Source organism: Dermochelys coriacea, chromosome 1, assembly GCF_009764565.3.
Source record: "Dermochelys coriacea isolate rDerCor1 chromosome 1, rDerCor1.pri.v4, whole genome shotgun sequence".
Taxonomy (NCBI): Eukaryota; Metazoa; Chordata; order Testudines; family Dermochelyidae; genus Dermochelys; species Dermochelys coriacea.
Window position 1 is genome coordinate 136,560,635 of NC_050068.2, and position 13,662 is coordinate 136,574,296.

General features: G+C 40.0%; 1 protein-coding gene across 1 annotated transcript in view; it reads right to left on the reverse strand.

Annotated features, from left to right (window-relative positions):
- The window catches only part of PIR (pirin), a 52,994-nt gene extending 42,141 nt beyond the window's left edge, over positions 1-10,853 (reverse strand). Inside the window, 3 exon segments of the mRNA XM_038393455.1 lie at positions 7,004-7,210; positions 7,695-7,778; positions 10,848-10,853. Coding sequence (XP_038249383.1) covers positions 7,004-7,210; positions 7,695-7,778; positions 10,848-10,853 — 297 coding nt within the window.
- Positions 10,854-13,662: the final 2,809 nt, after the last annotated feature.

Here is a 13,662-nt window from a genome sequence, read left to right on the forward strand (position 1 = left end):
ATTGTCATACTGGATCAGACCCAAAATCTACCTAGTCCAATACCCTGTCTCCAGCAATGGCCAGCAATAGGCACTTCGGAGGATAGTGTCAGAACCCCATATCAGAAAGATGTTGTATAATTGGCCTCCCACGTTAGGTCTTGTCCTGATCTCTAATAGTTAGTGACTGGCTTCAGCTCTGTGGCATGAGGTTTAAAATCCTTTCCAAAATTTTTGTTAGCAATAAACATAACTCTGGATATTCTTGTTATCTCTATACAATTTCCAGTCCTGCTTTGAATCTTATTATTTTTTGGCTTCAGCAACTTCCTGTGGCAATGAGTTCCACAGCCTAATTACACATTGCATAAAAAGTATTTCCTTTTGTCAGTTTGGAATTTATCACCTTCCAGTTTCACTGAATTTCCCCCTTGTTCTTGTGTTCGGATAGGAAGAACAGAAGCATCTGATCTTCCTTTTCTACATCATTCTATTTTGAAAAAAAGGAGTTTCCCCACTTTAATAGTTTCATATCTGCATAGCATGGAAGTCTTACAGAACAGATTTATTTCTTATGGTCTATGTGTAAAAAGAGAGAGTTAGGGAGACACCCAAAATGAGTTGTGGATAGTTTCCAGTATATTGCGCCCCCTACACAACAGATGCTACCTCTCCAGAGTGAGAAGAGAATACCTGTAGGTATACCTGAACAAATACTGTTATTACAAGGTACACACCAATGTAGTTTATTTTTTGTGGATTTTGCTTTTTAATGTGATAGATTTCAGGTTCTCAGACTGATTTCCTAAATGCAGATCATCAAGGGATACTCCCTGCTGCTGGACTTGCTCCTGCAACAAAATACAGAGTTTTTGGCAGGCAAAAGTTGACACTCTGTCCAACATTCTGAGTGTAGCAATAGACCCAGTGCCTGCAATTTATCGTCTTAGTCACCATTCTTCTATTCCAATGACTATTTAAGAGATTATTTTTAAGCAGAGCACTGAATTTTGGCTAGAAGACAGTTGGCTATTTGGAAGTCTGAGACTGTCCCATTGATTTTTTACTCTTAAGGGACTTGGTGTTGTCGAAAGGTTTATTACTACTTCAGATATTGTCAGTATAGATCTCTCACACTTAGGAGTACTAATACACTCAGCTCTGAAATTCAGAAACTTCTGCAAGGCAGTGGCTGCACACATGCCCCCATGCAGGATTTGCTGTTTAGTGCAAGGTAATACCATGCAAAGAGCCTCAGCCCCAACCCCACCAGTTTCTTTTGGCCATAGCAACTGAAGGAATCAAAATTGTCAGGGCTTTTCTTCCTTCTCTCTTGCAGCTGCCTCTTCTCCCATCTTAACCACGAATTTAGACTGAGAACTTTTAATTGATGTGTTTTGTAAAAACTAAATAATATAGCACTTTTCTGGTGTATTTGTTTAGTAACCATCCTATTGTGCAATCAGTACATTCTACAGCCTTTGTTTTAGTTGACAGGCTATTATTCCATGAGGGCAGACCTCAAGTATGTGGGTTCTAAACACTATGGCTGGAAACAGCAGAAGATGTTTTATAGAGGAGTATATGTGGATGGCCTGTGTTGTCTGAAAGTCTGCTCCATCTGAGCAGTGTAGTCCCTTTTAGTTTCTCTATAGATAGAAGAGGCTCCACAAACTACCTAGCAGTGGCAAAAGAACACCTTGGATATCCAAGCATCTATGTATCCTCTACCTGGCTGAGCAGCTTCTAACGGCACAATCTCCACAAAAAAATCCAGTCAAATCATGAGTCAGAGAATAAGTGGTCTTTCTTTATAGCATAAGATAAATTCTTCCATTTGGAAGAAAACCAGTATCATTTCTGTACTGCATCTCTGACACAATATTATGCACAACCTTTGTAGACCAGTTCCATCTTCTGTTGCTCTAGTGGTGAGGTCCTACTGTAAATTCATATTTTTGTAGCACCAGGTACAAATGTGGAGCACCAGATGTGTTTAGATTCTCACTATTATCCATTATATTGATAATGATGCTGTAGTGAGTCAAATATTTTTATTTTGTAAGAGTAAGAGTATATTTGATCCCATCCTAATAGGTGGGAATGTAATTCCGGGTAACTATGGGCTGGTCTTCACTACAAGGAGATAGACACTGCTGCAATCGATGCAGCAGAGACTGATTTAGTGGGTCTAGTGAAGACCTGCTAAATCAATGGCAGAGCACTTTCCAGTCGACCCCAGGACTCCCGCTCCCCAAGAAGAGTAAGGGAAGTCAATCAGAGAGCGGCTCCTGTTGATGCAATGCAGTGAAGACACCAGGGTAAGTTGATCTAAATTACATCGACACCAGCTACATTATTCATGTAGCTGGAGTAGCGTAACTTAGGTCGACTTACCTCCATAGTGAAGACAAGCCCTATGTCAAGGACTTGCACCCTGAATAAGCAAGAGCACAGGCAAGATCAACATTACTAAGATTTTGGACCAATTGAGCTGTGTGCATTCTGCAGCACTGTTTGTTTGGCAATTTTGAGTTACAAATGAAGTTGCAGCACTTCATGCTTGTAGTTGTATGATCCAAGCTCCTGGGGAACAGTTTGACTTTGAAATATGGATATTCCTTGGGAGAGTATCTACTTCTTAAAATAAAGGAACCTGTGGAATAAATAAAATACTAGTTTGTAGAAAATATTGTAGAAGATGTTCACAATGAATGCCTTTCAGGGGACCCATAGTAGCAGGCTATCATCTGCAAAGCCACTCCCCAAAAACCTATTTCCTTGTTCATTGATATCCACTGAGAGAAGGTGACAGACATTCCATACTCTATGCTACCATGTACATTCTCTATGTCTCAAGAGCAGCTTTAACAGAAATGGAGTACCTGCACCAAGTTATGTTTGTGTAGCAGAAAAGTTAACTCATTCCTGCTCAACATTCCACACAGACATTGCACCAATCACAAAAACAAAAAAATGATAAGAAAAAACACAACAAGATGATTATGGCTTACTGAGTGTTCCTGAAACTGTTTACTTTTTCCCCATTGTGACATTCTATACCTTGGGGGAGCGTCCTGTAACCCCCATATTCCTCAGTTTTATATCATGATCTTACATATAAAGCATGCCTTATAAGGTATCAGGGGAAAGGTTATGATCTGCTGAAAGTCATTTCTCTATCCATATATGTATATCTTTAATGCATATGAAGTTATGAGAATTGTGTTATATGGTTGTCACTAAAACATGCTGTACATTGGGGAATCAGCCAGATATTAGCTCCCCAGAAGCAATAACAAAGAAAGTAACCAACACCTGAGCAGGGTGTCAAAAAAACCATCAACAACCATTGTCCAATAAGGGAGCTACAATTCAATGACTCACCTGCATGAGGCCACACCAGGAGAAATGCTCAACCTTGCCCGGAGACTCAGCAATACCCCCCAGACATGCCTGGATTTGTGTTCCCCAAGCACATGGGACTAAGAGTATAAAACAGAACACGGTGGCCACATGCTGGGCCTTTCTCCTTCCCCCACCTTTGCTGCAATCAACAAAGACAAAGACAAGACTCCAACAAAGGAGAATGTCCCGTAAACCTGGGCCAGATCTGTATATTAAGGACTGCAATATCCAGTGGGATGAGAAAAACTGCTTAATCTAGATGTTGCCCAGTCTAATAGGGTTGAGAGTTTAGATTGTGTGCTTATATAGTTTATTTTATTTTGGTAACTAACTCTGACTTTTTGTCTATCACTTAAAATCTATCTTCTGTAGTCAATAAATTTGTTTTACTGCTTATCTTTACCAGTGGGTTTGTGGGGCAGATCTGCTCAGGTTTTGCAAAGGCGGTGTATATCCACTTTTCATTGATGAGGTGGTGAACCAATTAATAAATGTACATAGCTTGCCTTGAGGAGTGCAAGACTGTATATTCCTGGGGTACAATGCTGGGAGCTGGTGCCGGGGGATTGCACTGGTGCCTTTCTCTGTGTGATTCATGAATGGCTCTGGGAGCATTCATGCAATCTAATGGGTGTTGGGTCCACATGCAGTTGTGCTGAGTGATAACAGCACCTGGAGGGGTTTGCTGCTGGTCACTAGCAAGGCATTGAGAGAGATGGCTTAGGCTGGAGAGAGTTCAGGGGGCATAACGGTCCCATGGATGCACCCTGGGGATCCTGTCACACCCATCTCTTCATTTAAATGTCTGCAGCTACAGATGGAACCAGTTACTTCACACTTCCTTAGTTAGGAAATGACCAGCCATACTTGCTCTTAGTAGGGGACTAGGAATCATTCTTTTAAAAGATGCAAGTATGGACTTGCTAGAAGAGTTGTCCAAGCGTGTTGACTGTTCTCTTCCAACCCACCTCCCAATATAAAATTATATAGTGCCAAAACGTACTAGGTGATTTACAGTCAAGTAGGGTAAGACAACAAGTTTTCTGGACCCAAAAGGGTACAATCTGATGGCCAAATTCCACCCTGCTTACACCACCCATGCAGCCTTATTGAATTAAGGGTTGGATAATTAGGCAGGAGCATACCTGCAGGGCCCTGACAGCAAGGATCAAAGATCAAATTTGATGCAGTAGAAAGGAGGGAGGTGGTACAAGGATTCAAGTAGGACTGATGTAATCACTCCAGCTCGTGTGATTTCTTGGCAGTCCCATGTGAGGCCCAGATTTCAATGGGCATCAAGATTGAACTGTCCCTAGTTATGGATGGAAAATATACAAGCACTTCTGAAAGAGACAACTGTCTGCTGCCCTGCTTCTACAAGGTAATGGTCAGTTTAATGAGAGCAGTGGAATGTAGAGGCAAAATGGAGTCGTCAGGATTCACCTTGGAAAGGGAGGTGACGGGCTCACAAGCACTACATGTGGGCAGTTGGCCCCAGCCTAACCAGCTGTGTAGTTTGTTTTTTCTTTGTAACCTTGTCTGATTAAAAGATCACATTGATTCAGTGCAAAGACAAAAGCTCAGTCTTCCTTTACAATGCACATTCCAGTAGATTACAAAGGCATGTCTTCTCTTAGTAACATTATGTATATGAGGACATTGGCTCAATTTTTTTCATATGCTGCTAGATTTATGTGCAATTTAACTAGCTTATAAAAAACCTAATAAAAAGATTGATTCAAATTCCAAGATTATGAACCTTCATCGTTTGCCATGAAAATAACCAAGATTTAATTATATTAAATTTTCCTGGTTTTAGTAAATATGAGTTCAAAGCAGAACTTGAAATGTGAAACAATAATATTTCATTGGTTACTTGGCGTCCATTCCACAACAAGTCTACTTGTGGCTGAAAGAAAAACACAGGGAATAGACACTTCATAATCACATAGATTTAACAAATAAGTTGAGTTTGATATTTCAAATTGCCCTAATAATATCTAGAAATTGCTCTGGTACCAGTTCTTGTCTGGTCACTGTTTGCAAAAACTTGCTTTTTCCAGTACAAATCTAAGCATTTTACAGCTTTCCTTCTGCTGCATGTAATTCCCATTAATAGGAATTACAAGTACACACTAAGATCTGTCAAAAGAAATTTACAGGTCTAAAGTCCCCAAATTCTCCTTTAACCGAACATTAACGTGAAGTTTTACTTCATGCACAATAGTGATATCCATTGTTGTGAAGTGTCAGCAGGGAAAATGTTATGAATAGTTTCAGGGCTTGATTCTCCACTGCCTTACCCCTTGTGCAGAATGGCTGTAAAATGCTACCATTTTGATTCAGAAATGTTACATGACCATACAAAGGGCAAGGCAGTGGGGGAATCAGGCCTAGTCAATATATATTCAGCCAACATTCAGTTAGTCAGCCAAAATTTTAAAAAGAAGGTTTAAATACAGCTGGACTCCAGTGAGTACAGAGACTATGGGAACTTGTTTTGCCTTTTGCAAAGGTGAGAGCAGAGACGGCTTGAAGCGTTATGACTTCCAAAGAGACACAGTCTGTTGAGGGTGCTGGAAATGTGGGGCTGTGCCCAGAAGAGCCATTTGCTACGTGCTCCTCACAGTGCAGCCACTCTGGGTGGTTCGGGTCATGGCTCCAAGCAGACATGATCATTCTGGGCCTGATTCCCCAATGCCTTGCATAATCATTTGCATCTGTGTTAGTGGAGTATGAAATGCTGCTATTCTGAACTGATGCATTTCACACCCACTCTGCACAGAAGTCAATGATTACACAAAGCACCAGGCATGATAGAATGAGGCCCGCAGGGTCCACTATACTGTTGCTGGCACCACTAGCTAGCCTGCTCACCACACCACTTGTGCATCCCAGCAAAAGGTGTTTGCCCCCAACATGGGATTGAACACGGGATTAGAGAATTGAGATCCCTATGCCCTCTCCACACACTACTGCAGCTGAACAGTTAAGCACCTGCCTTTCCCAACTTGCTTTGATCCCAACAAGAGCAAACCTTGCTAACAGGATGGGTTGCTTCAGATGAACTGCCAGCCTGTTGCAGAAACATTATTTAGCTCTTCATATACGTTTAAGGGCCTGAACTTGCAACCCTTATATTGAATAGCCCTACTCATGCAAGTGGTCCCATTGAATTAAAAGGGACTACGCATGTGAGTAAGGGCTGCAACAACATTTCTTGTTTTAGGGCCTGTTAACTGACAGTTAACTGCATCCCTCCAAAAGGCCAAGGAATCTTCTGCCTAGCACACAGACTTTGCTCTTTTTGAGTGGAGAACTGTGTCACATGCATGATTTATAGTACATTACATAAGGGAATAACATGTAATGCAGCATTTTCTTACAAGAAACATATCTTACCAAACAGAAAAGACAAGACAGAACAATTACCATATAATTGCAACCTTCAAAGAATGTTTATGAAACTCACAGGATCTCTCCTTTCACAACAAAAGTGAGCTGACAAAACATTTGATGTTTAAACTTGTCAGCAAATATACGATAAATAGTTAAAGCTTCAAATGTAGATATTACTTGTACATAGTCACCAATTGTACCAATGATCACAGTTTACCTTTACACCCACTGCCTCTCCTGAAAAGACGGACTCAGTCACACCATTCTTGGAGGGCTTGGGGACGTCTTTGTTTTTCAGTTCTTGGTATTGTGGTTCCACCATTTTCTCTGAACTTCTCAAATTGAACCAGAGTTGCAGAGCATGTGCTGGTTCCTCTGAGCAGAGCATCTCTGCATGAAGAATACTCCACCCAGCTGTCATCCACTAGAAAGATGTTATAGAAGGAACAGAATACACAACACAGACATTAAATTTTAGAAAATGGAGAACACACTCAAATTTCATTAAATTGGACAAGTTAATATAACTAAAGCTTCTGTCTGGTTAGAAGACAGATTAGATAAACAATAATCTTTCCTAACATTTAGTTTATCTATTGATTTCAAATGTTGAAGTGCTGCATTGAAAATATAATTTATTGTTAATCTACTTTAGCAGAGATTTTAAATAGATAAAATATGAAGTTTCCCACAGTAATATGGCATGCTGGGAATTTATCTAACCATATGACAACAGAGTGCAATATAGTGGCTGAGTTTAAAAGCAGCCAGTTTCAACTTCTCTTATTACAGAAAGAGGGGTAGTGTTCCTCAGCCGTAGGTTCTTCACAAATTCAAATGAAAAGGCACAAATAATCATTGTTTAGGATTAAGATGTCAATGATTCCTTTCTTCCCACTTTCCCATACCTGTAAATCTCCTGGGTTCAATCTACCAACATGTCCACAAAAATCTTCATGGGCCATAGAGCCACCATCTAACAGGTAAGTTACCTTGGAAGAATGAGAGACAGATGAAAGTGTTATGCAAAAGCTTCCTTTTGTTTGTTTTGTTTTTAACAGATATAGAGCACTCATAAGAAAACAGGTGAGAGAACAAAATTAGTCTATTCCACTGTAGCAGAAAACAAAGTTCTAGTAGCTCAGTATTGATTCACATGGCCACACAATCTTTGATGTCAAAATTACCCATGTTGAAAAGGATTACGGTTTTAGGATCAGCACTACACCTTTTTGTTCTCAGCCTCTCACTCATTCCTCTTCTTCTTCCATTTCTCTTTATGGACCTTTCCCATCATCATGTTTTCCTTTTCTCCCTTTGTTTTTCTTTCTGCATTCCTCTTTTTAGTCTCAATTCCAACACAAAGGGAAACTTAAGAAGAAACTAATCAAGGCTCCATCTTCTGCATAGCAGTGTTTTTGCTGTGATGGCAATAAGGAAAAAAGTAAAACCAACTAAGATTATCATCACTGCAGAGAAAGCACCCTGGAGTGGGGACACCCTAGCAGAAGTGGGCAAACTATGGCCCCTGGGCCACATCTGACCCGCAAGACCCTCCTCCCCTGAGCTCCTGGTCCAGGAGGCTAGCCTGTCAGACCACATCTGTAGGTTTCTCCTTGGGGTATCATAGTTTCAATTCCCTTTAAAAAACACTGAGAATAGGCCCATCTCCATTAGAAAAGGAGTACTTGTGGCACCTTAGAGACTAACAAATTTATTTGAGCATAAGCTTTCGATGCATCCGATGAAGTGAGCTGTAGCTCATGAAAGCTTATGCTCAAATAAATTTGTTAGTCTCTAAGGTGCCACAAGTCCTCCTTTTCTTTTTGCGAATACAGACTAACACGGCTGCTAGTCTGAAACCGATCTCTATTAGAGACAGCCTCACGTCTACATGCCAGGACTGTAGGAAAATGGCAGCCATCTTCCTTGGTTTCAACCCCATTGGAAAAGATGGACATTTTGAATGAGGAAAAATTCATAAGCTGGAAGGCAGAAACACAGAGATTAGGTGACATTTAAAACCTCCAAATATCACAAGACTGTAGACAACAGTAGATTCAGAGATGGATTAAGCAGGGCAAGTCATTGGAGTGGATAAAGATGTGTGTCCTCATGTCAAGGCTGAACTTTGCTCGCAGAACATAACCAAAGAGCTGGGTTTTATTTATGCAGGGATCAGAGGATGGAGGAAAGGGATAGAGACTTTTTTCCATAAGAAGGAAGTCTCATCAGCAGGCAAACAGCAGGTATTACTCACACCTGGTCAAAAAGCATCCTGAGCTGTGCAGCTATAGATCTGTTAATATTTTAGAGAACCACTAAGTTTTTGTACAGTGTGAATTTGCTTCAAATTCCTGAAAAATCTCATTTTTAAAAAGAGAACAAATTCATTGTTAGACATTGTACCCACACTAATCTTCCTCCTCATCTCATGTACCCTCTCTGCCTTTCTTCAAACAGCCTAAAGCCTAACAACTTCTGAAATTTATCCTGCATATATTACAAGTTTCGGAAGCACCTATTTCAATTACAGAGAGATTGCTAACATGTCTAAGTCTCTAGAGCTAAGTCCTTGTGGTTTATGATGTTTGTAATTCAGTGGATGCATAGTATAGTACAACCTTCTAGGAAGTTGTATGCACTGCTTTATGTTCAGTTTGAGAAGTGTTCATCTTGTACTCAGGAATTGCTAGCAAGAACCAAGGTGTTTTTTTCCCCCCAATTTACAGCTATTCTTCCAATTTAAAAAGATTTTCCTGACTTTCAATGTTTTTTTCCCCTCCATTTTAAAAAGACATTGTCAAATGCTGCAACAGCACGTTTTTACTCTGGTTTAATGCCATATTAGAAGTTTTAGTTCAACAGTTCTCTGCTCATTTTTCACCTTTTCGTTTACTAAAGGTTGATTGCTGCCCTTCAGCTCCACTTCAGGAGGATTATTTCCTCAGAACTTTTTCGTTAAGGTGAGCTCCCTCTGGTGCCTGGCTGGCTTACTCATACACCAAAACCTGCATCATCATGCATTAGCTATTTCTTTCAAGACATAAGGAAAGCTAATTTTTAAATCAAAGGGCCAGTTCATTTCTACATTACTCTAATTTGATGTTGATGTAAACTCCATGGAAGTCAGTACAGTTACAACAGCATGACACTGGTATTGAATCAGGCTATTTAGACTCTGATGGACAACATTTCGATGTGCGCAGACCACATATGATATTACAAAATATATTTTACCCCTTTTATTCTGTTCAGTATAGATGGTATAGGGTATGCTACCTTGAGACTTCCATTACAAACCTTCTGTTTGTGTAAGCTCTTAACTTTCTCCAAAGATATTTTTGGCTTAGCTAAAGTTTTCCTAAGCCTGCTATCAGCCCTGAAGTTCAAGGGGAAACCTGTTCAGAGATTTCTGAGTTATGCAAGGGTGAAATACACATATGCTTTTTCCTCCATAAAAAGGGTTGACTGTGCAGTAGAATCACCCCTTCAAAGGCAGTTTCAGGTAGCAGCCATCAGTAGCAGAGATGCCATACGCTAAGGAGCGGAGCTACAAAGGATGGTACAGAGGCACAGAGCTTCTGTGCCTCCAGATGATTCCTGGGGTTTGTGGCCTAAAAGAAAAAGGCAACTTGTTTAGTACCTGCACAAAGTATTGGCAGCTATATAGAGATCCCAGCACAAACTTTTGGACTCCATCTCTCTTTCAGCAGAAGGCTCAAGGTGATGGAGTTATGAAACAATTCTTCTAAATTATTACCTCACTGATCCTCCCCAAAATCCTAATGTTGGCTTTATGCATAGTGGCATGGTGAGAGTGGACAAAAGCTGGTTACATCTGAGAGGATGGGCAGGGGAGTGTGAGAGCTGTTTTGCAGTCCCTCCCCCCCCCCAAGAGTGTTACCGAGGTTTTAGCAACTTTGACCGTAAAATTTAAGATGCCGGGTCTAACTATGATTAATTTAAACAAGGTCTTTGCACTGGTTTATGGAGTTCATGGTCAATCCATGATTTAAAAAAAAAATCAGTTTAAACTGGGTGAAAAGTAGTTGCTTTACCTGCATCTACTCTCTTCTTGAAAAGAGAATGGAAGCAGCACCAAGTCCTATCCTAAGGAAAGTGTCAAATAAAGATGGCTGCAATTTTTCTTCTTACAATAGTATTTATTTTTTAATAGTAGCATTACTGCAATGTATATAATCTCAAAAGAGGCTTACTAGCATGAAACAGTCAAATAATTTTTACATGCAAATTCTAGCTGACAATAGTGAAATTTAACACAAATGGGATAAGAATGTCTTCAGGAACTCAGACATTCAGCACTCTGCCCACAATAGCATTTGTAATCTTCATTTTCACTTTGAGACTCTGCCAAATGGAAGGGGAAAAAAAAACCACTTAATAGTAAGTAACCAAAGAATGAAGAGCCCTTTTTGCCAACAGCACATAACAGCATGAGTCCATGTCAACAAAAAACATTGAGACTTTTAAGCCTGTTTGAAACAAAACACTTAGCAGAGGAATGGAGTGGAAGGGAAAAAGTCACATTCTTGAAGTCCAAGACATATGCACATTTCAACACTCATGGCAAAAAGACATAAATCGAGATGAAGTTACTTATTTGGTTTCTTTTTGATTTGTGAGATTCCAACAAAGTTGCATAGCACTAGTACCCCTCAGACATAATTACTGTCCTTCAGAACAATTGTAGACTATTATGTGGTTAAAGGTTTGGCATGACTATGTAAGCTTTTAACTATCGGAGAAACCTTTTCTAGAACACATATTTGTGACAGTAAAATTAATACCCATAAATATTAATAACCATTAATACCACCAAGAGTCAGCTCTTGTATATTACAACAATCAGAAGGGTTGCAAAATATGACAAAAGGCGAGTCAGAAAAAAAAAATAAATTAGGATATTAGGAGCCATTCCCATAAATCTCAATACCCAACTTTTAATTCCCAAAATACCGCTGATGGAAATAAAAAATATAAAGATGCACTCAGATTTTTGGGCCAAGTTCATCACTATTTCAATGTGCTTACACTTGGAAGGACTGTGGTACAATCTCTGTTACTATGTGTTATGAGATAAATTAACTGTTATTGCATAGAAAACTGCTTAGTCACAACAGTCAGTGATTCACCTCAACATGCTGCTGTGGACCACTTAGCAAAAGCTCCTTTCATGGAGCAACATCCTTCTCAAATCCCTGCCCAATCTCTCATTATTTGGTTCACAAAGCTTCTCCTTTTGCTGACCATCTGGAGTGACTTGAGTGATCCACGAATTAAGGTTTCAGAACCTCTGGTTAAATACATTAAGCATGCTCAGAGACTGTGGAACAGTGCATACCGTCACGTGCCAATCCCTTTCCCTATTCTGTTTGAACTACGTGAGCAGAGCAGTGGACCACTAGGATGCAGAAAGTGAGTTTCTTCAGCTTCGATTGCACCACACTGCTGCTTCTCTCTGTGCTCTGAGAAAGAGAATGGGTGAAGAGATTTCAGAGACCAGCTAGAATTGACCATGCCATGTGCTCTGAGGGTCTGACCCCTGGAATTCAGGGGCCCTCAAAGCATGGGGCAGCTGAGCTGCTCACTGCATATTGACAACTCATGATTTGATTGTAAATCTCACAATATTTGCTGTTTTTTCTTGCAGCCCCCAGCTCCTGAAGTCATGAGAATCGTAGTTTTCATTTAAATAAAGTATGTTTTTAGCCCTTGTTCCAGAGAAAAGCTTGACAACATGAACACTGAAGACTCGATGAAAAAAATTTAAAGGCAAATACAGAGTCAAAAATTTGTTTTCTAAGATCTCATGAAGCTTAAAATAATCCCATGATTTTGGGAAGTTGACTAAGAATTCCTGAATGTTTGAGGTTGAGAAGACTGCACTCTGCATTTGACTAGGGCTGACCTAGGCCTGCCTTCCTTCAGTTTATGCATGGCTTTTGTCTAATAAATGTATCTCAAAGTCTGTGTAAAGTGAGTGTAAATCCAAATGGTAGTGTTTTTACTCTGACACTGCACAGATATAGGCTGTGCAAAGTAGCCCTTGTGATACGGTTGCAAGGTAATGGAGAATCCAACCCAATGACTTTTTCCACTCTTGTATTGTGCAAAAATGGTCAATGGTGAACTCTTTACTTAAAAAAATAAAAGGGGTGAAACATCCAAATCATAATTTGAAAGTCAGCTTCCTGTTAGGTCTATAATTATCCTAAACTTGTTTGTTAAAATGATAATCTAACTAAGGGCTAGTCTACACTGCCACACTAAATCAGCACAGCTGCACAAATGCAGCTGTGCCACTGTAGCGCATCTGGTGAAGACGCACTATGGAAACGGGACAGTGCTCGTCCATCGGCATTATTACTCCATCTCAATGAGAGGTGGAAATTATGTCAGCAGGAGAGCATCATAGTGAACTGTGGACACCGCTTTAAATTGATGCAACTTGCGTCGCTCAAGGGAGTGGCTTTTTTCACACCCTTGAGCGACGTAAGTTGCATTGACTTAAGTAGTAGTGTAGACAGGCCCTCAGTTTACCACAAATAGGTGTTATTATATTTGGCTGATCTCCATTTATTCTGTATTTAATTAGTTCAATTAAAGTGATAGTAAGAAATTTTTTCTTAATATCTAACTCAAATCTCCCTTGCTGCAGATAAAGCCGATTACTTCTTGTCTCACCTTCAATGGACATGAAGAAAAATTGTTCACCATCCTCTTTTAAACAGCCCGTAACATAATGAAAACTGTTAGCAAGTCCCCCCCTCAGCCTTCTTTTCTCAAGACAAAACATGCCCAGTTTTTTTTACCCCTTCCTAATAGGTCAGGTTGTCTAGTCTTTTTATCATT